This window comes from Lotus japonicus, chromosome 1 (assembly GCF_012489685.1).
Source record: "Lotus japonicus ecotype B-129 chromosome 1, LjGifu_v1.2".
NCBI lineage: Eukaryota > Viridiplantae > Streptophyta > Magnoliopsida > Fabales > Fabaceae > Lotus > Lotus japonicus.
This window is the reverse complement of record NC_080041.1, coordinates 128,945,444-128,970,088: the sequence shown is the minus strand read 5'-3', so window position 1 is coordinate 128,970,088 and position 24,645 is coordinate 128,945,444. Positions and strand designations below refer to the sequence as shown.

Here is a 24,645-nt window from a genome sequence, read left to right as displayed (position 1 = left end):
CCCTAAATCAACGGTTAAAAACTGTGGATCACCAGTGAACTAGTTCACCTTATAATCTTCATTTGTAAGGATTAAAAAATATTGATTTAGATTAAAAATGTTCTAGCAGTTAGATATATAGATATATAGAGTGAGTCCTAAAAAATTATATGCCAAATCATTAAGCAAACACTTTAAAGTAAATATTTTTAAACTAATACATGACAGAGTATTATGACATAAACAAGCAGTTCATACACAAGCCCCACCTAATATGGAAAACCTTGGGTGATGATGGTAATGATAATGAACACACGTTCAGGATCAAATTAAAAATAATTGTTGTATATTATAAGAGTTAAATTAGAAACTTTTTATATAAGAATCATACAAAAATAGGTATGAAGGAATAAAAAAATTAATTATTTCTCAAAATAAATAAAAAGGGCAATTCCTCTGTTGGAAGAGGAGGGTACATGGGACCCCCCAAACCGTTACATTGAATTTGTTCTGCAATTTTCCATTTTTCCATCACAAACAATCCTCTCTCCGACCACCACCCCACACGGCGAAGCACATCAAACTCTCACCGTCATCACCACCACATTCTTCAGATTCCACCATTTTTTCTGTTTCTAAATTTTCTCTTCTTCTTTTTGTGTGTACCATCATCATCTCTCAATTCTCAGAGACACAAACATTGTTCCTTGTTTTGAGGGATTCCCCACCCTCTTTTGTTCATACATTGGTACATTCTCCTCCTTAATTTCCATTATCAAATAAATATCAACCTCCAATGTTGTCACATTTTCAATTTTTTTCATTTGGAGGGTCAAATTCTTGAGCTGCATTTTCATTCCATTTCACAATTTTTTTAAATTTACCTTTGAATTTTGCTATTTGCAGGCTGGTGATTCAGTTTGAGGGGTGCCCAGTTGATGTTTTAGCTTTTCTTTCCCTTCTTCACGTTCAAAATTGGATTTTTTTCTCATTGGTGTTGAAGGGAAAGAGAGCAAAATTTCAAGCCAGACTTTGGTTAAACTCTGCCAATTTTTCATTCAATTGTTTGTTTGATTATATTGGAATTTGAAAATGAGTATGGTTTCCGGAGTCATTTCCCGGCAAGTTCTGCCTGCTTGTGGCAGTCTTTGTTTCTTCTGCCCTGCCATGAGAGCCAGGTCCAGACAACCTGTCAAGAGGTACAAGAAGCTCATTGCTGAGATTTTCCCTCGTAATCAGGTCTGCTGTTTTTTTCTTCTTCTTATTTTGTTCCATCATGTCACATTGTCATTGCAAAAGCAGTTGCCGATCGAGTCCTTGTAGCGAGAAGCTTCTAGGAGTAGCTTCTCGGTGTCAGAATTGGTTCTGAGAAAAGAGAATTTTACTCGAAGATGTTACTACCTACTTCAATGTTAATTTGATGTTTCACTGTGGTATTTAAGTAGGTTATTGAAGTTGGAGGAAGGCAACATTCCTATTTAAGTTATGCAAATGCTTGTTTTGCCTCTTGTAGCTGAAGAATGCAAGCATGATGATATTATAGATACTAATTGAAAGATCCACTGTTACATGATAGTGGCCTTCAGTTTTATGTAACATGAAATTAAAACATGATATACATATGTCTCTTTAATTGACTTACTTGTTCTTTGTACTTGTGTTTGTCTCACAAAATGCCTTCTGTACTGATTTTGTCTTTATTGTATTTGTGAGTTTTCAGGAGGAAGGGGCAAATGATAGGAAAATAGGAAAACTATGTGATTATGCTGCCAAAAATCCTTTACGCATCCCAAAGGTATGGGATCCTTTAACAGTAGCGTACAGAATGTATGATATCATTTTTCAGTGACTATATTATAAAATTGTTTTCATTGTTTTATTAAGAAAAGCTGAAGTTTCTAAATGCTTAAAAGTTGTTGCTATGCTGACTAAAGTTGTATAATTGGTGACCAGATTGTGAATGCCCTCGAGCAAAGGTGTTACAAGGAGCTACGAAGCGAGAATTTACATTCAACAAAAATAGTCATGTGTATTTACAAGAAATTTCTGTTTTCTTGTAAAGAACAAATGTGAGTTCATATCTATCTTATTTTTATGCTTCTATGAGATGGCCTTCTATGTTTCTGTTAGAATATCTTTGATATTTATGGTAGTGTATCATGTATAAATGATAGAATCTATGGGGAGCAATCTTAGGAACTAATAACGCTAATATTTAGAGAGTGAACTGTCTAGACACGAAATTTGTTCCTAGTTAGGTTGTTCTTATGATTGCTAAGTTGATATTAAAGTGGGTTTACTAAACGCGAAAGCTGCTTTGCCTACTTCTCAATGGAAATCCTTCTTTGGTGCCATGAAGCCCACACTAATGATCAATCTGAGCATAAGAAGCAACGACAAAGGTTATTCATGGTCTTTCTGACCACTGACCAGTACTGATAGTCCTACATTATCTCAGACTTAAATATCTTCAATGTCTACTCAACCATGCTAGTGCTAGAATCCTCAGTTCAAACATTTTCAAACTAAGGACCTATATAAGCTCTAATATTTCTAAGGTATTGAGGTGCCATAGTCTAGATATGATGTTTCTATCTCCTAGACAAAATATGCTTGGGACATTTTGGAGGATACTGGCATAGGTGAAGATACACCCATGGATTCTAATGTCAAACTTCAACCAGGACAGAGGCAGCCGATATCAGACCTTGGACGTTATCAGAGGTTTGTTGGAAAATTGAATTACCTCACAATAACAAGACTATATATTTCCTTTATTGTGAGCATGGTAAGCCAATTCCTTGGAGAGACCGCAGTAGCATTTTAAAACTCTAATGATCTACTTGCAAACATTTTCATTTAGGGGGTGTAGAGGTCCCTGGGTCAACTCTACATGTGAACACCTTGGTGCATATGATAAAGAATAGAGGATTAGCTTGAGGAGGAATGTTAGAATATCTTTGATATTTGTGGCAGTATATTTTATATATATGGAAGAACCAATTAGGGGCTATCTTAGGATCTATGAAAATTTCCCACGGAGCATCTGATGGAACTGCTGAGTAAAGTCCTTGTGAAACATTTGCTTTTCACTTATTAATGAAAACAAAATGGCAAAGAAAGCATAATCATGTCACTTTGTCAGAATTTATTAATGTGTAGTTTTTTTGGTTACATTATTAATGTGTAGTTTGGAAGGATTGATTTGAGTTTTATTTATTTATATTTTTCCTACTGGGCTAATTGCTGATAATAGGCTTTCAGAAATTATTCGCAACATATTAGTAATTTCTAATAGATTTTGTGCCTTATATTTCTTCTTTTTTTGATGCTAAAATCTGTTGTTTTTAAATGCAGCTCTCTTGATTTTTTTTGCTTAAGATCCTGGAATTAAGGGATGAAAAACAAGTGGTGCATTTATTATTTCTATGTTTGTTGATAGGCCACTATTTGCAAGTAGCTTGCTAAGTATTATCCACACGCTGCTGGATCAAACACGGCAGGATGAAATGAGAAATATAGGATGCCATATTCTTTTTGATTTTGTAAATAATCAGGTTGGTTTCACTGGTGCATATATAGTTACAAGTTTTTATGTCAGTGGGTTAAAAATATATAACATCAACTCCAATTTCTTGTTGCCCTTCTAAATTTTGACTGGAAAAACCCTTCAGACTAACATATGTTTAAATGTGCAGCTTGATGGAAGTTACCTGTTCAGCTTAGAAAGTATTATCCCGAAGCTCTGTCAGTTAGCTCAAGAAACTGGGGAAGATGAAAGGGCAAGAGCTACTCGTTCAGCTGGTTTGAAAGCCCTTTCGTCAATGGTATGTATTTTATGATTCCACCACTCATCTTAATGTTTAGATCAGATCTTAGCATGTTGCATATTTGTCAGGAATCAAATGAGCCCCATGATCAATGTTGTACAACAAGAGTTCAATTTTATTATAATTTTCTTTTACGTCAATTCCCTCTAGTTATTCTTTTCATTACTTCCTTCTATACGAATATTCAAGGACATTATTTTTATATTTATACATATGTTCAAATAGTTTGTATATACCTATTGCTTTGTTTGTGATAGACCCCTGGTACTATGGTATACAATAGCATGGGAGGGAAGTGTGATTAGAGACTACTATGAGTAGTGTGCGGGGTAGTGGGAGTAGGATAAAGGCAGAAGAGAGGAGTGGGGAAGGAAGGGTTAATGAGGATTGAGAAAAGAGTAAGATAGCCCCTCGAAGTGCTTGTGGTGTCTCTGCATTCCTTTTTCTTTGAGTGTTCTTCTTTGTTCTTTTACAAACTCCCCATATGTATTGATATTTTGCTGATATCAGCAGAGTAGAACGATTTTAGCTGCTTTCCTTTAATAAAAATGTGCTCTGTTTTTCGGGTTCCTATCTGTTTGTTTAGAACCGAATACTGCAGAACAGGACATTCATAATTCAATCTCCTTAAAATTATATTACTATCTTCATCAGTTTGTAGTATGATCAAGATATTATAAGATTTTGTTTTTTAATCAAACTTATAATATGTATATATGTCATTTTGAATTAATTGAACTGCTTTGCTCTGTAGGTTCGGTTTATGGGCGAACACTCTCATATATCAGTTGAGTTTGATAATGTAAGTTGATTATTTGTTCAATGTTATGAGTACTGAGTTTTCTCATACCTGCTGATGTTGGCTTTTGTGATTTTTTGTTCAAGAGACAATTTATAAGTAGTTGCAGCAAATTGTGGCCAGATTATAGTGCATATTCTGCATACTTTTCCCCCTATACTTCGTTCACCATATGGGTATTTTTCTAATTGAAATGGTAGTGAACAACATGGGGGCCAAGCTCAAAAAGATTTGGTACATGAAAATTCTTTGAAGAATTGTTATTTCGCTTGGCAATTGAAAATGATCTTCATTTTTTTGGATTATCAATGAAATGGTAATGGAGAATATGACAGTGGAGCCCAGAGAGATTTGATACATGAGCGTTATCTTAAGAATTGTACTTTTTCAAACAAAAAATTACCTTTATTTTATATTTGGTTAATATGAAAATAATTTTATAGAAACTGTCATCCATTGCTTTATGTTATCTGCACCATGCTCATGTCTGGCCATCTTATGTAAAATGCTGTTACATATGCTTGCACTTATGTGAGTCAATATATATATGTTCCTTGCATTTTCAAAATGATAAATAACAAATCAATTGTTAGGAATCTAGAGCCCTTATTGCACTCAACCGAACTTTATAGGCTTAATTTGCTGTGAATTTTTTGAAATATCCCTCCAGTAATTCAACCCTTGTCAAATTAAAATATCACACTGTTAGGTCACTGTGTCAGAGTTTTGAAAGAGTGAGGGACTATTCCAATTTCTGTACTCTCTTGAAAAGTTTTAATCTCAACTTATCATGTACTGTTTCGTTCTTCGCTAGTTAAATTTAGAGTGGCTGATTTTTCTTTTGAGTTGTGATTTATATCTGTTTTTATAAAAATACATTAAATATCTTGTTTGATCTACAGTGGAAATTTCTCTACATTTCATTATAGATTGTTACATCTGTCCTGGAGAACTACGAAGTTCCTAAAGATAATTCAGCAAGCATTGGTCATGAGAATCAAGGTCCTGAGAAGAAGTGGGTCCAAGACGTCTCCAATGAGGGTCAAATCTCTCCTTTGATGGATGTCAAAATGAGAAACCCGTCCTGGAGTAAGATTGTTAATGACAAAGGCGACATAAATATAACAATGTAATTTTTTTATCAGAAGAAAATCTTTGAAATGTGTTTCTTATATCTTCTATTTATTTCACTAACTTTCAGTGTTTATGCTCCATGAATTAATGCAGGGAAGATGACAAAAATCCCTCTTTTTGGTCCGGGGTTTGCCTACACAACATGGCCAACTTAGCCAAGGAAGGGACTACTATACGTCGTGTAATGGAATCTGTATTTCGATACTTTGATAATAGAAATTTATGGTCTATAAACCATGGCCTTGCTTTTTCTGCTTTGAAGGATATACTATTTTTGATGGATGACTCTGGTATACTATTTTTCTTATTTGATCATAAAGCTCTCATGTGTCATATAATGTTTTTGTTAATTATTACTGTTTTCTCTTTCATTTCCCCTCAACCTGGTTGATGCAGAGAAAAACACACATGTTTTGCTGTCAATGTTAATTAAGCATCTGGATCATAAAATTGTCCTTAAAGAACCCAACATGCAGATAGACATTATTGAGGTGACCACTTCACTTGCCCAGTATGCGAAGGTCCAACCTTCTGTATCAATAATTGGTGCAATAAGTGACATGATGAGACATTTGCGGAAAAGCATACACTGTTGCCTAGATGACTCAAATCTGGCCACTGATGTAATCAATTGGAACAAGAAATTCAGAGAAGTTGTGGACAAATGTCTTGTACAGTTAGCAAACAAGGTATCTCACTTTTCCAAAAGCATTGAATCAAGTTTATCCCTGAACATTCAGAACAATTGAACCACTGATTAATTTGTTGGTTTTATGTTGTCTTTCAAATGAAGACAAAGTTATAGTATATACAGCTATCATTCATCGTTAGATTTTCATAAAGGTAAAGGGAGAAATATAAACTGCTACTCATGAACAGGTTGGAGAAGCAGACCCAATTCTTGATGTTATGGCTGTGATGTTAGAGAATATCTCAACTATTATGATGACATCCAGAACCACAGTCTATGCTGTCTATCAGACTGCTCAAATTGTAGCCTCCTTACCAAATTTGTCCTATCAGAATAAGGCAAGGAGCAGATATTCCTGGTTCAGTTCTTTCCTCTATGGTTTCCTGCTTTGAGTTTTATGGATAAATTTGATACTAAAACCCTACTTTCCTCCTTAGGCATTCCCTGAGGCATTGTTTCATCAACTACTCCTGGCTATGATCCATCCAGATCATGAAACACGAGTGGTAGCTCACCGCATCTTTTCTGTGATTGTTGTGCCAACCTCTGGTTTCCCTCGTCCGTGCTTGTCTGTTTCTGACACCAAGGCATTGGATGTGCCCCGAACTCTTTCTAGAGCAGTGTCTGTTTTCCATTCTTCAGCTTCCTTATTTGAGAAGCTAAGACAGGAGAAACGTTCTTCAAGTGAAAGATTAAGTCAACATAACAAAGAAAGTATTGCTGGAGGGGCCCTTTCTAGTATGAATAGCCCTCCTCCATTAACTAAAGGGGACAAAATTACTGCAGACAATGATAATCAGAACTTGGTGAGTCTTGCATTGATGAGCATCGACTGCAGATTTGACTGTGGTCCTTCAGTTTTAAGCGTATTCAACCTACTGGAAGCCTGATAATTAGATGGTTATTGCTCATGTTTCAAATATACAAATATGGGTCATATAACCCCTACTCTATCCACAATTTATATTGGCTTGAATTTGATGTTATCATTGTTAACTTTGATAATCTTCTTTTCACTTGAAAATAGGAGGCTACTTCCCTCAGGCTGAGTAGGCATCAGATAAATCGATTGCTATCATCAATTTGGGCACAGTCTACCTCTCCTGAAAATATGCCTGCAAATTATGAAGCGATTGCTCATACTTACACCTTGGTGTTGCTTGTTTCTAGAGCCAAGGTAATAACTAGATTCATGATGCATGATTGTACTCTTTCTTCTTAAATGATCTTAAAATAAATTTAATGGACCCTTCTCTTTATATGGTGATATGTTGATTTTTCATGACAAAATGTCATACCGGCAGGACTGTTGATTTTTCATGACAATACTTGATGTTTGAATATTATAATGCCTAATTTTCCTCATAACATGAAAAAAAAAACTGGAAGGTGTGGGGTGGGAAAGGCAGAAAGAGAAAGGGGAAACAGGGACAAGTCAATAGTCAGGATTGGCTGCACTTGTGCCATGTAGTTTGGATTTTGCAGGCAGGGAAAACAGGGACAAGCCAATAGTGATTTGTGAATAAAAGGAACTTAATTGCAACACTGATATTAGTTCTGTTAAGAAGTATAATATAAAACCCATTCATTGTCTTCATCCAACAGCTTAAGCTTTTGAGATAGTTTATAGTTGATTAATGACATGGTACCAGAGCCTCTGACCAAGTGGTCTAGAATTTTCTCCTTGTTGCCCCCCCCCCCCCCAACATTCTAATAAAATTTGAATTTCATCGCAAGTTAGACAAGGTTGTGCATTGTCCATGCTTCAAGCCCAATGGGCTCTTTCGTGAGGGGCGTGTTAAGAAGTATAATATAAAACCATTCAAGTGTCTTCACTCAACAGCTTGAGCTTTAGGGGTAGTTGGTTCATGACAGGTTGTACTTTTTGGTGCCACTCTAGCATTACAGCGTGTTTGGTGGGTTGGTTATTGGACTGGGCGGGACATAAAGAAGATTATGTCCCGCCCAAAATGAACAATAAACCATTGAAGATAGCCATGGCGGGAAGTGCGACACAACGAGCTTCATTGCCCTCCCTTAGATGATGGGTCCACCAGCCAGCTGGAAGATTCCTTTGGATTTGTCTTATATGTACAGGGATTTGGGCCCTGATTGTCAGGCCCAAATATAGGAAAGATCCATATCATGACCACCCCCTCTATAAAAGGGGAGGTCATCCACTTGTACGAAACTAACTTTTCAGCATTAATGAGAATATTCCTTTTATGGTAGTTTTGCTATTTTAGTGCTCTGCTAGGGTTTACTTTTTGTCTTTCTCTTACGTAAGCTTACCCTAGTACAGAACATTGGCGCCGTCTGTGGCTCTGACTTAGCTCTTCCGGTGACAGAAGGAGGAATTACGAGCCATGGAGACTCGTTCATGCGGCGTGGGTCGACGCGATCATCGCCGGCGCGGTGGTGGTCGACACGGCGGTCGCGGCGGCGGACGAAACAACAACCGTCCCGTACTGGACGAGCAAGAGCAGGAAGCTTCCTCGGAGGGGGTCCACTCAGTGGCGCCGTCGCCAGCGTCATTGGTGAATGCAGCTCCGGGAAGACCTTCAGATCTGATCGCTAAATCAGATCCAGGTGTTCGGCGGCGTTCAACGCCGCCTGAATATGTAAACTTGGAAGATCTTAAAACCACAGCTCCAAGGAGAGCGCAAGAGGCAGTGACAGGTATCACGCCTGCGGCTTTGCAACAAATGTTAGATACTTTACAGAAGGTGCAGTCCCAAAACGAGCAGTTGCAAGCCCAAGTTGAGTATCTCACTCAGCGGCAGGATTTTAAGCAAGAACAACGCCTGGAGGCGGAGGATGTAGTTGAATTCCAACCTTTTGTTCCAGCCATCACTAGGGTGGACATTCCAAAGCACCTGCAAACCATGGCATTAGACGCCTTTTCGGGCGAATCTGATCCTATGGAGCATCTTAGATATTTCAATACCAAAATGGTGATCGGCGGGGCGACGGATGCGGTAAAATGTCGATTAGTGCCTTCCACGTTCAAGGGCATGGCGATGCAGTGGTTCATTCGACAACCGCCCTTCTCCATTGATAATTTCACTGATCTGTCCACTAAGTTTCTGACTCAATTTTCCGCCAATAAAACCACAAAAGCAACAATGTTTGATCTTATCAGCATACATCAGCAACCAGGCGAGAAATTAAAAACCTACATGGCACGCTTCAGCAAGATGGCGGTGCAGTTGGAGGATGAAAATCCAGATGTCTGTTTGGCGTCATTCAAAAATGGCCTTCGGGCGGGAGATTTGAATAGAGACTTAACAAGGCGACCGGCGAAGGATATGATGGATCTTCGCGCTCGTGTTCAAGAGTTCATATTGATCGAGCAAGATGATCAGAAGAAACAAGAAAGAGAGGAAGGACGCAAGCAGTCTCAATCTGGCGGTGTTTCACAGGACAAATCCAAGGCGGGGAAGGAAACCAGGATAGCGCAAACCCCCCGTGTACCAAGACCGGGACCATACCAAAACTCTAAACCTGGCTTTCAAAATACATGGCATAGAAATTCACAAGGTCCCACTGCTGCCACAGCTGGTCAGCCTGGTGTTTTGCCAACGCCAGTCCCACTTACTAAGTTGAATGCACCCTTAAGTACCATTTTAAGGGCGGTTGGGCAGACCAACGTTGTGCAGTACCCACCACCCCCACGGCGGCCGCCAGCTAACGTGGACACCAATAGGTGGTGCGAGTACCACAAGGCGTTGGGGCATACGACAGATAATTGTTGGAATTTAAGGCGGGAAATTGATCGCTTGATTAAAGCTGGCCATTTGGCAAACTTTGTTAAAGACACAGCAGCGCCGGAGGTAGCTAAAATCACTCAAGGGGACAAAGGCAAAGGTAAAGAGATAGTTGAAGAGTTGGGCGATCCTGTTGGGGAATGCTCATCTATTGCAGGAGGATTTGGCGGGGGTGCAATTTCAAGTAAGGCTAGAAAACGCTACGTGGCGGCAGTACACTCAGTACAGGAGTCGAACGAAGGCGAGTGTTGGGTGAATCATTCCCCTATTATATTTACCCCGCAGGATTTCGCGCATGTAATTCCCCATGACAACGATCCAATTGTGGTAACAATTAGGGTTAACAATTATGTGACAAAGAAAGTATTCTTAGACCAGGGATCTTCGGCGGATATCATCTATGGAGACGCCTTTGATCGCCTGGGACTAAAGGAATCAGATTTGAAACCATACAGGGGAACTTTGGTGGGATTCACAGGGGACCGTGTCAGTGTGCGGGGATACGTCGAAATTCCGACTGCCTTTGGAGAAGGAGAGTTTGTCAAGAAATTTCAAGTAAAGTACTTAGTATTGGCGTGTAGAGCCAATTACAATGTACTCTTGGGGCGAGACACCCTCAACAAGGTCTGCGCGGTCATCTCAACTGCTCATTTAACTGTTAAATATCCCGCCTGCAACGGGAAGGTCGGGATATTGCGTGTAGACCAGAATGCAGCAAGGGAATGCTATTTGAGAAGCGTGGCGCTCTATGGGCGAAAGGCCGCCAAGGAGAGCCATCGAATTACAGAAATCTTCCCACAAGAAGGATTTAGCTTGGACCCAAGAGATGATGCTGATGATTTTCGCCCACAACCTATGGAAGAAACCAAGCAGGTGCAAGTCAAGGACAAGTTTCTAAAGATTGGCAGTGGTTTGACAACAGAACAAGAGGACAGACTAATCACCCTTCTGGGTGATAATCTAGATCTCTTCGCATGGACCATCAATGATGTACCAGGGATTGATCCCAAGGTGATCACTCACAAACTAGCCATACGACCAGGGGCGACCCCAGTCATCCAACCAAGGCGAAGAATGAGTGAAGAAAAGAACAAGGCTGTACAATTAGAGACTGAAAAGTTAATCAAGGCTCGCTTCATCCGTGAGGTACAGTACCCAACGTGGCTCGCCAATGTTGTGATGGTCAAGAAGGCCAATGGGAAATGGCGAATGTGTACGGACTACACAAGCTTGAACAAAGTGTGTCCCAAAGATTCGTACCCACTTCCCAATGTTTATAAGCTTGTGGATGGAGCTTCAGGGAATGAACTTTTAAGTCTCATGGACGCTTATTCGGGCTATAATCAGATTATGATGCATCCCTCGGATGAGGAAAGTACAGCATTTATGACCAATCAGGCGAACTATTGTTACAAGACAATGCCTTTTGGTTTGAAGAATGCAGGAGCTACGTACCAACGGCTCATGGACAAAATTTTTTCAAAACAAGTAGGCAGGAATATGGAGGTGTATGTGGACGACATGATCGTAAAGTCCGCCAGGGCTAGTGATCATGGGGGCGATCTTAAAGAAGCGTTTACTCAGTTAAGAACATATCAAATGAAGTTGAATCCTGAGAAGTGTTCTTTTGGGATCCAGGGAGGAAAGTTCTTGGGATTTATGTTAACATCAAGAGGAATAGAAGTGAACCCTGATAAGGGAAGGGCGATCTTGGAGATGAAAAGCCCAACAAGTGTAAAGGAGGTTCAGCGTTTGACAGGGCGAATGGCCGCCTTGTCACGTTTCTTGCCAATGGCGGGTGACAAAGCGGCCCCGTTCTTCACATGTTTAAAAAAGAATTCAAAGTTTCAGTGGACAGAGGAATGCGAACAAGCTTTTACCAAATTGAAAGAAACATTGGCCACATTACCAGTACTCTCCAAGCCAACACCAGGCGTTCCATTAGTGCTCTATTTAGCGGTTACTGACAAGGCGGTAAGTACGGTGTTGCTCCAGGAAGAAGGAAAAAAGCAGAAAGTTATATATTTCGTGAGCCATACATTACAGGGGGCAGAATTGCGGTACCAAAAAATTGAAAAGGCGGCTTTGGCGATTCTGAAAACTGCAAGGCGCCTCAGACCTTACTTCCAAAGTTTCCAAGTCAAAGTTAAAACTGATGTTCCCTTAAGGCAAGTACTTCAGAAACCTGATTTATCAGGGCGATTGGTTAGCTGGTCAGTTGAGTTATCAGAATATGACATACAATATGAGCCAAGGGGCCAAGTCACAGTCCAGAGTTTAATTGACTTCGTGGCGGAATTAACACCCACTGAAGGAGAGAAGACTCAAGGAGAATGGGTCCTGTCTGTGGATGGATCCTCTAATAACACTGGAAGTGGGGCGGGAATAACAATTGAAAGTCCAGATAAAATGATCATTGAACAGTCTCTCAAGTTCGAGTTCAAGGCGAGCAATAATCAATCTGAGTACGAGGCTCTGATTGCCGGCTTAAGGTTGGCCATTGAGTTGGGAGTCCAGAAGTTATTTATCAAAGGAGATTCGCAGTTAGTGGTTAAACAAGTAAAAGGCGAGTACCAGGTGAAGGATCCGCAACTGTCCAAATATTTGGAAGTGGTGCGCAGATTGATGATGGAGGTCAAAGAAATCAAAATAGAACATGTCCCGAGGGGACAAAATGAGAGGGTTGATGTGTTGGCGAAGTTGGCAAGCACAGGGAGATTGGGCAACTACCAAACAGTCATTCAAGAAACCCTGCCTCGCCCGAGCATTGATTTGGTAGAAATAAAGTTGAAAGCTGTAAAGTCAGTCCGTGAGGGCGAGCTACCTTGGATGGAATCGATTAAGACCTTCTTAGAGAATCCACCAAAGGAGGATGATTTGAACACGAGAACAAAACGCAGGGAAGCCAGTTTCTACACACTGGTGGATGGTGAGTTGTATCGGCGGGGAATCATGTCTCCTATGCTCAAATGTGTCGATACCAAGGACGCCCTCGGAATAATGGCGGAAGTCCACGAAGGTGTGTGTTCTAGTCATATCGGCGGGCGATCCTTGGCAATAAAAGTGATAAGAGCAGGATTCTATTGGCCAAACATGAAGAAGGATTGTTTGGAGTATGTTAAGAAATGTGAAAAATGTCAAGTCTTTTCTGATTTGCACAAGGCTCCACCAGAAGAATTAACAACCATGATGGCGCCTTGGCCGTTCGCCATGTGGGGGACTGATATCTTAGGACCATTCCCTGTAGCGAAGGCACAAATGAAGTACATCATCGTGGCGGTTGATTACTTCACTAAGTGGATAGAAGCCGAGGCGGTTGCGACTATCACAGCCGCCAAGGTCAGGAACTTCCTGTGGCGAAGGATTGTTTGTAGATTTGGGGTCCCCATGGCGTTAGTAATGGATAATGGAACCCAATTCACAAGTAGTGTTACCCAGGAATTTTGTGCAGAAATGGGAATCGAGATGCGATTTGCCTCTGTAGAACATCCACAAACCAATGGGCAGGCTGAGTCGGCTAACAAGGTTATCCTGAAAGGTTTAAAAAAGAAACTGGATGAAGCAAAAGGGCTTTGGGCGGAGGAACTACCAGGCGTTCTTTGGGCATACAACACCACGGAACAGTCAAGCACAAAGGAAACCCCGTATCGTCTAACTTATGGAACTGACGCCATGCTCCCAGTGGAAATTGAAAACCAAAGTTGGCGAGTGGCTCGGTTTAATGAGAATGACAACGGAGAAAACTTAATAGCAAATCTAATCATGCTGCCCGAGGAACAACGAGAGGCTCACATAAGAAATGAGGCGGGAAAAGTGAAGGTGGCAAGAAAGTTCTCAACGAAAGTAGTGCCAAGAAAAATGAGGGTAGGAGACTTAGTGCTCCGAAAAAATACAATACCCGATAAACACAACAAACTTTCACCCAACTGGGGCGGGCCTTACAGGATTATTGGCGATGTTGGAGGAGGAGCTTATAAGTTGGAACAACTAAATGGTCAGAAGGTTCCACGAACATGGAACGCCTCTCATCTAAAGCAGTATTTTAGTTAATAGAAACAACAAATGTAAATGAAGTCGCACTCTTTTTCCCTTTCTTTGGAAAGGTTTTTAATGAGGCGACATTTGTAATGAAGGGACAATTGTTCCCATACGAAAGAAAATTAATGAAAAGATCATTTCAACAGAATCGCATATATTTTTTAATTTATATTACGAGTTCATGCAATGCAAATCGTATCAAGGTATGCAATACCGCGAGTAAACCTTTCGGAATAAGAGAGTATCGCCTTCAAAAGTTAAAAGCCTTGGCAATTCTGGTGGCCACTAGAAACCAAGCCTCGTCGAAAAATCGGCTAAGGTATGTAAACCAAAGTAACAACGAAAGTTGGAAACAACTAAAACAACGAATGAACTTAAAATGATATCCATTTAAAGTAGGAAAAAGGGGGCGACGCCCATACATGATTTGGAATAAAAATAAAAGACAGGGCAATGCCCAAAGAAAAGTTTCAACTTCATAAAATAAAAACAAATTCAAGCCAGGTTCTCGTTGTTGGCGTTGTTGCCCTGGCTTGTCCCAACTTGAGGATCTTCCTTCTCTTGATCCTCATTCCTGTGCTGCTCATTCTCATCCTCGCCATCTTCTTCAGGCTCACTCTCATTATCGAATTGGGGAAGGAGGTCGAGGCTAATGTCATCATCACCAACTACTTGACCATCCTTGATCTCCTACAGCCACCCAATGCGGGAAAGATCAAAGCCCGGCTCAACTACACTGATCTGCTCTTTGGCCGCCAGAAAGCCTTGAGCATATTGGAGAGAAGCACGCCCTATGATGGAAGCATTCAGGCGATCATATTTCTTTTCCAACTTCTGATATTTGGCTTGAATGGCAGTGTGCTTGTCATTTATGGCTTCTTTAAGAGACTTGGTCTTTTGAAGAAGCAGGTCCGAAGCAGCCAAGTCTTCAGTTAACTTAGCACACTTCTCCTCAGCAGATTTCAGCTTTTTGTTGGCAGTCTCAGCATCAGTTTTAGCCCGCTCATAGGCTGTCTTGTAATCAGCTGCCTTCTTCTCAAAACGGTTCTTGGCTGAGATCAACTCCTTCACGCACTGAGCCATTCCCGCCACAGTACTGGCGGCAGAAAGCGCGTGATGGATCGCCATGGAAGCAATGTTGGGGGGGCCTTGACCGGAAATGTCCTTGTGAATCCGGTTGTCAAAAGTACGGGTCATGAATTCCAGCCCATTGAAGTGAGGATCCGACAAGTTCAGCAAGGGGGGAGGAGCCTCGCCACAAATGGCTGAGCTAGGGCCAGCTTGGTTAAATGGAGTTGGTGGGCGGTTGATCAGCGCGCTTGAATCTTGTTGAGGGGGCGGGACATTGTCATGTCCCTTCTTTTTCTCAGCTGGATGACTTTTTGGATCGAGAGTCGATTGGTGGAGAGGCTTACCACCAGCAGCACCTGAAGTTTTTTGACGTTTAGGGTCCCTGACGTTGTCAGAACCCGAAGTACCTTCATTCTTCTTCTTCTGCTCAGTTTCGGCGGCCCTCTTCTTCGCCGCCGCAGCAGACCGGGCGAGGTATTCCTTCATCTTGATTGGGTTCGCGTCAACCTTGCTTTTTCCCATCGTAGCTGTATGGAAAACACCAATTAGACGAGATACATGAACAAAAAAGAAAAAGAAGTTACGTACAAAGATTATAAACTTACTAAAAAATTGATTTAAAGTGCCGGATTTCGACGCCTCAATCAAGTCGTGACCAGAAATTACTGGTAGTGTGCGGAGGTAATCGGCGACGCCTTGTTCAGATTCATCCAAGGCGTCGTATGAAACGGATATTTTTCGGCGAGGGTTCTTTGTCCAGTAAAAAGGGAAGAGAGGGTTATTGTCGGAATCTCGGAACAAGTTCTTTATTTCGGGCGACTCCATAACTTTAAAGTATTTCTTCTGTCATACTTTGTAATGGCTTTTAAGGGCGGTGAACCGACTCATGTTCTTGCGGGCTAATAGTGGAACCCATTTCACAGAAGTAGGTTTAGTGGTGACTGAATAGAAAAGGAAGAACAAAGGATAGGTTGGAGTGAAACTCAAGTGTTCACAAAGAATTTCAAAGCAGCGGAGAAAACCCCAGGCGTTGGGCTGGAGTTGGCAAGGCGCCACATTCAGAAAAGAAAGAACGTGACATATAAACGGCGAGAAAGGAAGTTTGATGTTCAAGTCTAAGAAGAAATAGTCATAAACAAAGAAGAAATCCGGCGATTCATCGGCTGGTTCTTTACGCAACAGAACACAGTCATCTTCGCCACATGGGAGGACATTCAACAGATGATCTTCATTATTCGAGGTGGCGGGATTTATCTTCGTGAACCCTTGAGCAGATATTCGAAGCGAATTAATGCTCCCAACGCTGCTCCAGATAGAACGCAACAGACATTTATCTTCAACTAAATGCACGTTAGAGCGCCATTCAGGTGAAGACAAATCTCCATTAGAGGAGAGAATTGAGTCTACGGAGCCGGCGGGACCGGAATCATCATGGGTAGAAGGCGAGGAGTGAATTTCAATTATAGAGGGGGCGACAACTTCATCCTCCGTGGAGGGTGAAGAAAGTTCTAGGGAAGAAAGGCTAGCGTTTGGTAAAGACATGCGAGGCAGTTTCATAAAAAGAAGAAAGAAGATGAACAAACTAAAAGTAAAAAGAAGATGAACAGAGTCAAAAGAAGAAAGAAGATGAACAGAGTCAGAGAAAAAAGAAGTAAACGAAGAATCTCAAGAAGGAGAAAAACTAACCAGGGGAAGAACTGTGGATTTGAGAAAGGAGAACGTCGGCGATAGGGGAGCACCGCACAATGACGACGGCCGGAGGAAGAAAAGGTTCACCGGAGTTCAAAGAAGAGAATGAAAGCTGCGGTGAAAAGGTTTTCAGAACAAAAGTTTTAAGAAAGTGAAAAATGAAAAGTGAAAAGGGGTTTTTATAGAGAGAAAGGAGGAGAGAGAATGAGTGGGGGAAGATCGTGGGATTGTGGGATTTGAAATTCGAAAAGGTAGGAAGCGAAAAGACATTACTCCTCGAGACGCACAACTGAAAATTGCATTTATAACAAATGATGACGAAATCCCGGAAAACAAGGATACGTGCGTCAGTTGAAAAGACGTGATTGACGGTTATGATTAATGGCGACATATCTTTGAAACGGCAACAAAGGTGGCGAAGCGTGAAAATGGCGATGTAACAACGAAAGTAAAATGGCGATGAACGAATAAACAATAGAGGCGAGCTACTAGGTAACATGATGAAGACATTTCGACTCATTACTCGAGTCTCATGTCTTGGGGGCATGTGGACTGGGCGGGACATAAAGAAGATTATGTCCCGCCCAAAATGAACAATAAACCATTGAAGATAGCCATGGCGGGAAGTGCGACACAACGAGCTTCATTGCCCTCCCTTAGATGATGGGTCCACCAGCCAGCTGGAAGATTCCTTTGGATTTGTCTTATATGTACAGGGATTTGGGCCCTGATTGTCAGGCCCAAATATAGGAAAGATCCATATCATGACCACCCCCTCTATAAAAGGGGAGGTCATCCACTTGTACGAAACTAACTTTTCAGCATTAATGAGAATATTCCTTTTATGGTAGTTTTGCTATTTTAGTGCTCTGCTAGGGTTTACTTTTTGTCTTTCTCTTACGTAAGCTTACCCTAGTACAGAACAGTTATTAATGGTGTTGTTGTCTGTTTCAGGAACTTTCTTTAAGACCATTGTAATCTATAGCTTTCATTCTAATAATTGTAATACTACTCTATTCATCTATTGTCTCAAAAATCTCTGCTGGGTTACAATTCTGCTTCTAGAAATATATTTCTCAGAAACTGTTACGCTACAAAGAATCTTCATATTGCACATGTGAATGTATTATGAAACAGTAATGTCCATGATCTGACTTAAAATTATAATTCATTCTTGCTAAGATCTTGCATGTCAGTTTACATTTTTCTTGGATCATACTTCTAAAATATAGAAAAGCTGTAAGGCTGTCTACATCTGTACATCATCATAGTGGAACTTACTTTTTTCCTTTAAAATAACCAGTTTTCCAAATTTTTTGTCTTTGCAGAATTCTTTTCATGAGGTACTAATTCGGAGTTTTCAACTTGCATTTTCTTTATGGAATATGTCTCTTAAAGAAGGTGAGCTTTCAGTCATGATAAACTTTTTGTTTCTCCTTAGCAGTGAAACTAATCTGATAAAAATAATGACACGTGATTTGATTTTTATTGGGTCTTTTAATGGGACGGAAGGCTTATCGAACACACCCTTGTTAATGTTTTCAGTTCTTACTTCCTAATTTTTATTGCAGGGCCATTGCCACCATCTCGTCGGAGATCACTTTTTACTTTGGCAATTTCGATGATAATGTTTTCTTCAATAGCATACAACATTGCCCCTCTTGTGCGTAGTACCAAGGCAGTGCTTACAGAGAGAAAGGTGAGACATTTATCGTTTCCTGCATCTTGTGCTTGATTGTAAACCATAATGGAGGTCTAAAAACCATATTCAACGTTGATTTACCGGGACAATATATTAAGAACCTAAAGAAATTGAATATGTATTTTTTGTTCTGTTTCAACCTTGCATATGATGTCTCAAGAAATCAAATTAATGGATAATGGAAAATTAACTAACTTTGAAGATGTGATCTTGTATTTCTCTTTTGTATATTTTACATTTTGGGATTCTTGGAAATAAAACATTGTGTAATTTGATATTCTGCACTCAGGTTGACCCCTTCCTTCAATTGATTGAAGATTACAAGTTGCAAGCTGTCAACTGTGAACCAGATGATCTGACCATCAACTATGGATCCAAAGAAGATGATCATAGGGCCTTAGATACACTTTCAGAGTTATCAACTTCTATACACCAGACACAAGAACGCTTTGCTTCTGAAATCATCAAGAGCTGGAAATCCTTTTCAAACGTAGAGCTTTGCCTTCTTGTTTATGTTTTGGCTTACCAGAAGGTAAATTGATTTCACATTTTTATAAAATATGAACCTTTGGTATTTTATGCAGGCTGAAGCAACCTCAATAAGGGAGCAACTGCTGCAAGAATTCTCACCAGATGATACATATGAACTTAGATCTCAATTGAACATGATTGTGCCTGAAAAGGTGTGTCAAGTAGATTTGTGAAGGATGAACTCGTTTCAAAACTAATAACAATCTATATGTTCTTATTTCCTTTGTTTATTGTGGAAAGTTGTGACTGATGTTATTGCTTTCACATCGTACAGGATGCTTCAGTAGTTTCAATTGATGATTTTATTCCCGAGTTGTCTGAGAGCCAATCAAAAAAGAATCCGAGATTGTCCATGGAGGTCCCTAGTTTTTTGAGTGCTGATCAACTTTTAGAATTAGTATGTGATGCATTTCTTGCGCTTGTACATTTGTGTGTTCACTAGATTGTGTTTTAAGCTCTTCTCATATCAATAACACCAAATATGGCACCACATTCTGATCGCAGACTTTTGACACATCTCATCCTGTTGGGAGGATTTCTGTGTCAACTGCATTCAATATGCCTTACGAGGATATGGCTGATAACTGTGAGGTGCTTTTGATGGGAAAGCAGAAGATGTCCAGATTGATGAGTGCCCAACAGAAGCAAGAATGTTTAGTAAACAACCCTTTACCAAATCACGACAACGAATTGAAAAATATGGATTCGTCTTCCCATATGGATATTCAGAAGGTAATTACTTGCTTTTAGATTTCATGCTTGTATTAAATATTTCATAAATAATATCGGCTCTCCAACTACAAAGACTAGCTTTTGTGGCATGGTTTCCCTACGGTTCTTATCAATTGGTATCAAAGCCCTCCACCATGACTCTCAGCTGCAAATAAGCGGTGTGGGTGGTGACCCCGGCATTGCAGTTTTCACCCAGAACTAGTCAAAGAGACTAGTGCACAGCCAGCCCGCGTGGGCGCCGGGGCTGGGGAGTGTGGTGGGATGTTAGGACCCAACTGCAAGGTATGAGACTTGAAGTCCTAAATTTGAAGTATGGATTCTAATGTGGGGTTTAAGGCCTTGGGCTCCACAGCTACAACGACTAGCTTTTGTCGTATGGTTCTCCGAAGCCACCAAGGCCTTATAAACCTCACATTAGAATCTCATACTTCCAGTGTGAGAATCTATCCCATACCTTGCAAAGGGGATCCTAACAAAGGTATAACTCACACTTCTCATTTTCAAGACTAAATGCCTTTATCATGGCCATCATCTTTATAACATTATAATCTCTACCTACATAAGTTTTAAATGGAGTATCTAATTAAGCTATGTGGACATGTAGGCTGCAAATCCTCTCTTTGATGAGAATACTGTTGTTGATTTGTACAAACCAACTTCTGGTCCTGTTCCAATGCTGTGTGCAACTGAATATCAGAACCATCCTAACCTTTTCAAACTGCCAGCATCAAGTCCCATCGATAACTTTCTCAAAGCTGCTGGTTGTTGATCCTGTAGTTGTACTGGTTCACATACTCTATCAGGTAGTAAAGAAACCATGATGAAGTGAACAGTAAGGCTTCTAAGCACTGTAACTTCACTTTTGCACAAGGCCAAGATAGATTTGGAAATAGTGGTGCTGCTGTTTTTTCATGAGGGTTTGAGTTTATAAATTTTGATTGCTAGTGTAAACAATTTCTACATTAATATTCAATTCTTTATTATTTTCTTCACCTAAAGGCTTTCTGCTATGCAGTCCTTGTAAATTATAATTTGTTGGTATTCTGTTTTCATGTAAATAAACAGAAATTGCAGCTATTTTTTTCTTTTGCAATAGTAATATACTTATTGGTAGATTATTTTTTACAGTAACGTGACTTCTAAAAGGATAAGTTGCAAGGTAAAATATCATAATTCACAACAATTTAGTCAGAATTTTGTAAATAACTATGTACTAGTTGTCTAGTACAAAGTTCATGGAGAGGGATTGAAGTGATTAAGTGTCTGGCTGGCATTATGGAAAACTAAAAATGAAAGATGATTGCTGTTTGTTTCAGATCGTAGTCAACACCAACAAGAGCTTAGTGCAAAGTAAATAAATTTCCCATTTCAAGATCATGCCTCAATATAACACATGTTGTATTTTTTGGGGTGATGATTTAGTGGATATCCAAATGGCATGAGTTAGTGGCCGTTTTCAGCCGCCACTAAAAACCGTCACTAGCTCATATGTCTCTGGATGTCCACTAAAATCCTTATATACACCTAACATTTACCTTTTTTATTTGGGTAAATGTGTTTTGTTTTTTTGTTGGATTAAAGTCACCAAAACGTGTGAAAGACATTTATAGGATATACCAGTGCAAATCATTCATCCAAATCACATAAATTAACCATTTCACATATGATCTAAAACCTATCATCCGACTAAGGTTTATGAATATGCCTGCCCATTAATGGCAACAATGAACTTCATACTTACAATACCTTTATGAACATAATCTCTAACATAACCATGCTTGATTTCTATATGTTTGGCCGTAAATTGTTGGGTTGGATTGGATAGCACTTGTTTCTACTTTCTAGAAGTATAAAATTTACACTTTGAAAACTGAATTATGAGAAAAAGGCAATCTCCTCTACATCACTTACTTTTGCCATACATTGAAGAATTTAAAAAAGGATAAAATTTAGGTATTGTATTTTAGGTGTTATTTGTGTTGTTGACCAATAAAGAAACTCAGCTATTCGCTAATTTAATTGTGATAATTTCTTGAACTATCATTTTTCAGTATGCGTGTCATTTTTAATTGGACAACGGTAAAAACTACGCATAGAAAACTGTACATATGTTTTGTCCTTAAAAAATGAGTAAATGTCAAATTGATCCCTAATAATGTTGGGTGTTGATAAATTCTTCCATATAAGAATGAAATACCTTACGTGATTTCTAATCATGTAAAATAACGATCAAGTTAGTCCCTTAACCAATGTTTTATCTGACCACAATGACTAATTTGACCAACATTTTACGCAACCAATGACCGTGAGGGATGTTTCCTAGGGTCAAAGATGAACTTGCCGGCACCAAACACTTTATGAAACAAATTTAACCATTCACAATTGAAAATGGGTAAGTCAAAACAATGGGCCGAATGGGTAAAAGCCCATTATATCTATACAAAGTTAAAATCATCGTAGAAGCTTCGAAACGTTCCTGGCTGTCGTGAAGTAGTGACATTGCTTCCATTTCGCAGGATCACACAAACGCAAATAGATCTCAAGCTTCAGGTACGAACCCTAACCCTAACCCTAACCCTAGCTCTCTTCAATTCGCTTTCTCAATTGCATCAAATCGAAGCTTTTCTCGATTTCATCTTCCCCGATTGATTCTCTGAAAATCGATTAGGTTCCAATCTGAACTGTTCATCAATTCTAGTTCCCCCGATGGATTCTCTGAAAATCAACATTTTTTTTTTGTTTTTGTTTTATTTGATTGATTATACCAGTTAATTGTGTAGTTATGGGTGTTCATGGGATTTTGCAACTGTTATGCATTTCCTTTATCTCATTTGATCTGACCAATATAATATAATGGTGAAAGCTGTAGATTTCGTTTGAACTTCTACATATATGCACCATAATTCTATTTTTTGTGGTCATAATGCTATGATTCTGGGTTTCTGGTAATGGATTTTATTATGAAAATGTCCAGTTTTTTTTTTTAATGATGCCCTTTAGGTGGAATCAATAATCTTCTGGTAAATTAACTTATGGGTTGGAATATACTTTGTACATAATTTCCACTTTCCTGTTGTTACGGTAATGCTTTGGTTTCTGGGCAGGTGTAGGGCCGTAGGCACATACGATTCATGGATTTTATGTTGAGAATTGTGTATTGACATATCTCAGCTGATATTATTTGTTGCAGTTACTGTTTTCCGCAGTTAATCATCAAGTCACATTTGATGGTGGTGTAATAGGCTGAAAAAATCCTCCTTTCTTTAGGGCGGAATCACTTCTAATGTATGCAATATTCCCCACCCCCAGGAAGGCAAACATTTTGGATTTAGTTATAGTTCTAAAACTACTCTTTCAATACATAATTGAATGGTTTTGAAAAAAAAATTACCTATCGAACCTGAAGTGTCATGCTATTATACCTAATATTCACATGGTGCAGACAGTGTCTTTTTTTTGTAGGAAAATAAGTATCATTGGTGCCAAGTGTGAGGGAATGCTAGACATTTTGTAATTTCTCAGAGTGGTTAGGAATCTGGTTTTCTTGTGCTTCTAGATGTTAGGATGCATGGAGTTCTAGTGTCAAAGGGATTTCTGTTGTTATGTTCATAGGCAGGATTGTAGAGTCTAGCTTCCCTGCCACACTGGCTGTTTTGGTTTGATGCTTTTAGCGCCTATTGAGCTTTAGTGTTAACTGGACCCTGATTGTTGCCTTTGCGTTTTTCTTCAGTCATATTCTTAGTTTTTTGTGCAGTGACCCTCATTTAATCATCTTTATCTTCTGAATTTTAACCGAGTTAATTACTTTTTTGTTTGTGTACAGCTTACTTTTTAATCATGTCAGGCAAGTATATCGTATCTGCTATAGTTGGATCTTTTGGAATTGCATGGTTCTGTGATAGTTTTGTTTCTGACAGAAAGATATTTGGGGGTAAGTTGTGCTTTTCCATAGGCATTGAAATTCGATATGCTTTGTGTCTGTTTCAGCAGTATATAACTGCAGGTTCTTTCTTCAGGTACTACTCCTGGCACAATTACGAACACTGGATGGTGGGAAGAGACTGACAAGAAGTTTCAGTCATGGCCTCGCACAGCTGGTCCACCAGTGGTCATGAATCCCATTAGTCGCCAAAATTTCATTGTGAAGTCTCGCTCTGAGTCTTGAACTTTGTTGGTTATTGATTCGAATTAATTGGTTCACCCTGGTTATGGGATATGTCTCCATAAATGATAGTTTTGTTTGAGATGAGACTCTTGCAGTTCAATTAATGTTTGGATGTTTTACCATGTGAATGCTATCATGCGTAAATAAAATGTTACTGAAGCAATCTTGGATTGATTGACATATATTGTTGTATTGAAATTCTTTCCCTAGTTTTGACCTTGGCACGAATGGGAAGCAATGCTTAAAAATAGGTTCTGAAGGCATATCTGTGTGCTACTATGCTTTAAAAATGTTTTACCGTGACTTATGAACTTAAGATTTCAATATTTGGTGATTTTATGCATGGTTTTAACTTGTTCTTACTGTTATTATTGAATGATTTGGTTAATTTTTATAGTCATTCGTTTGTCAATGGTGTTTTAAATATTTTCTTTAGCATGAGTAAACTCCTACGAATTTATGATTCGAACTTTACTCCAGCCTCGGTCATGATATATTTGGATGCTTTACATGAATT

General features: G+C 39.5%; 2 protein-coding genes across 2 annotated transcripts; both read left to right on the top strand.

Moving 5' to 3' along the window:
- Positions 1 to 437: 437 nt before the first annotated feature.
- LOC130730633 (protein SEMI-ROLLED LEAF 2) lies at positions 438 to 21,058 on the top strand. The gene is made up of 20 exons (XM_057582689.1): positions 438 to 727; positions 886 to 1,218; positions 1,700 to 1,774; positions 1,933 to 2,048; positions 3,422 to 3,536; positions 3,678 to 3,806; positions 4,564 to 4,611; positions 5,538 to 5,737; positions 5,836 to 6,032; positions 6,139 to 6,431; positions 6,622 to 6,771; positions 6,871 to 7,239; positions 7,461 to 7,610; positions 18,327 to 18,399; positions 18,570 to 18,697; positions 18,990 to 19,190; positions 19,285 to 19,383; positions 19,506 to 19,628; positions 19,736 to 19,963; positions 20,568 to 21,058. Exons 2-20 carry the CDS (start codon positions 1,072 to 1,074, stop codon positions 20,730 to 20,732), a joined length of 3,006 nt encoding a protein of 1,001 aa, XP_057438672.1. The 5' UTR covers positions 438 to 727; positions 886 to 1,071; the 3' UTR covers positions 20,733 to 21,058.
- Positions 21,059 to 22,357: 1,299 nt separating this feature from the next.
- On the top strand, positions 22,358 to 24,310 carry LOC130730631 (uncharacterized). Its single transcript, XM_057582688.1, has 3 exons — positions 22,358 to 22,513; positions 23,787 to 23,894; positions 23,980 to 24,310. The coding sequence occupies exons 2-3, from the start codon at positions 23,801 to 23,803 to the stop codon at positions 24,126 to 24,128; spliced, it is 243 nt and encodes an 80-aa protein (XP_057438671.1). The 5' UTR covers positions 22,358 to 22,513; positions 23,787 to 23,800; the 3' UTR covers positions 24,129 to 24,310.
- Positions 24,311 to 24,645: the final 335 nt, after the last annotated feature.

What these genes read in the sequence shown, in the direction of transcription:
- LOC130730633 (XM_057582689.1), top strand. Translation starts at nt 1,072, where the DNA reads ATGAGTATGGTTTCCGGAGTCATTTCCCGGCAAGTTCTGCCTGCTTGT. An exon ending in GGCGACATAAATATAACAAT is followed by an intron (nt 5,738 to 5,835) that starts GTAATTTTTTTA and finishes GAATTAATGCAG; the next exon opens with GGAAGATGACAAAAATCCCT. An exon ending in TGCTTGTTTCTAGAGCCAAG is followed by an intron (nt 7,611 to 18,326) that starts GTAATAACTAGA and finishes TTGTCTTTGCAG; the next exon opens with AATTCTTTTCATGAGGTACT.
- LOC130730631 (XM_057582688.1), top strand. Translation starts at nt 23,801, where the DNA reads ATGTCAGGCAAGTATATCGTATCTGCTATAGTTGGATCTTTTGGAATT. An exon ending in TGACAGAAAGATATTTGGGG is followed by an intron (nt 23,895 to 23,979) that starts GTAAGTTGTGCT and finishes TTCTTTCTTCAG; the next exon opens with GTACTACTCCTGGCACAATT.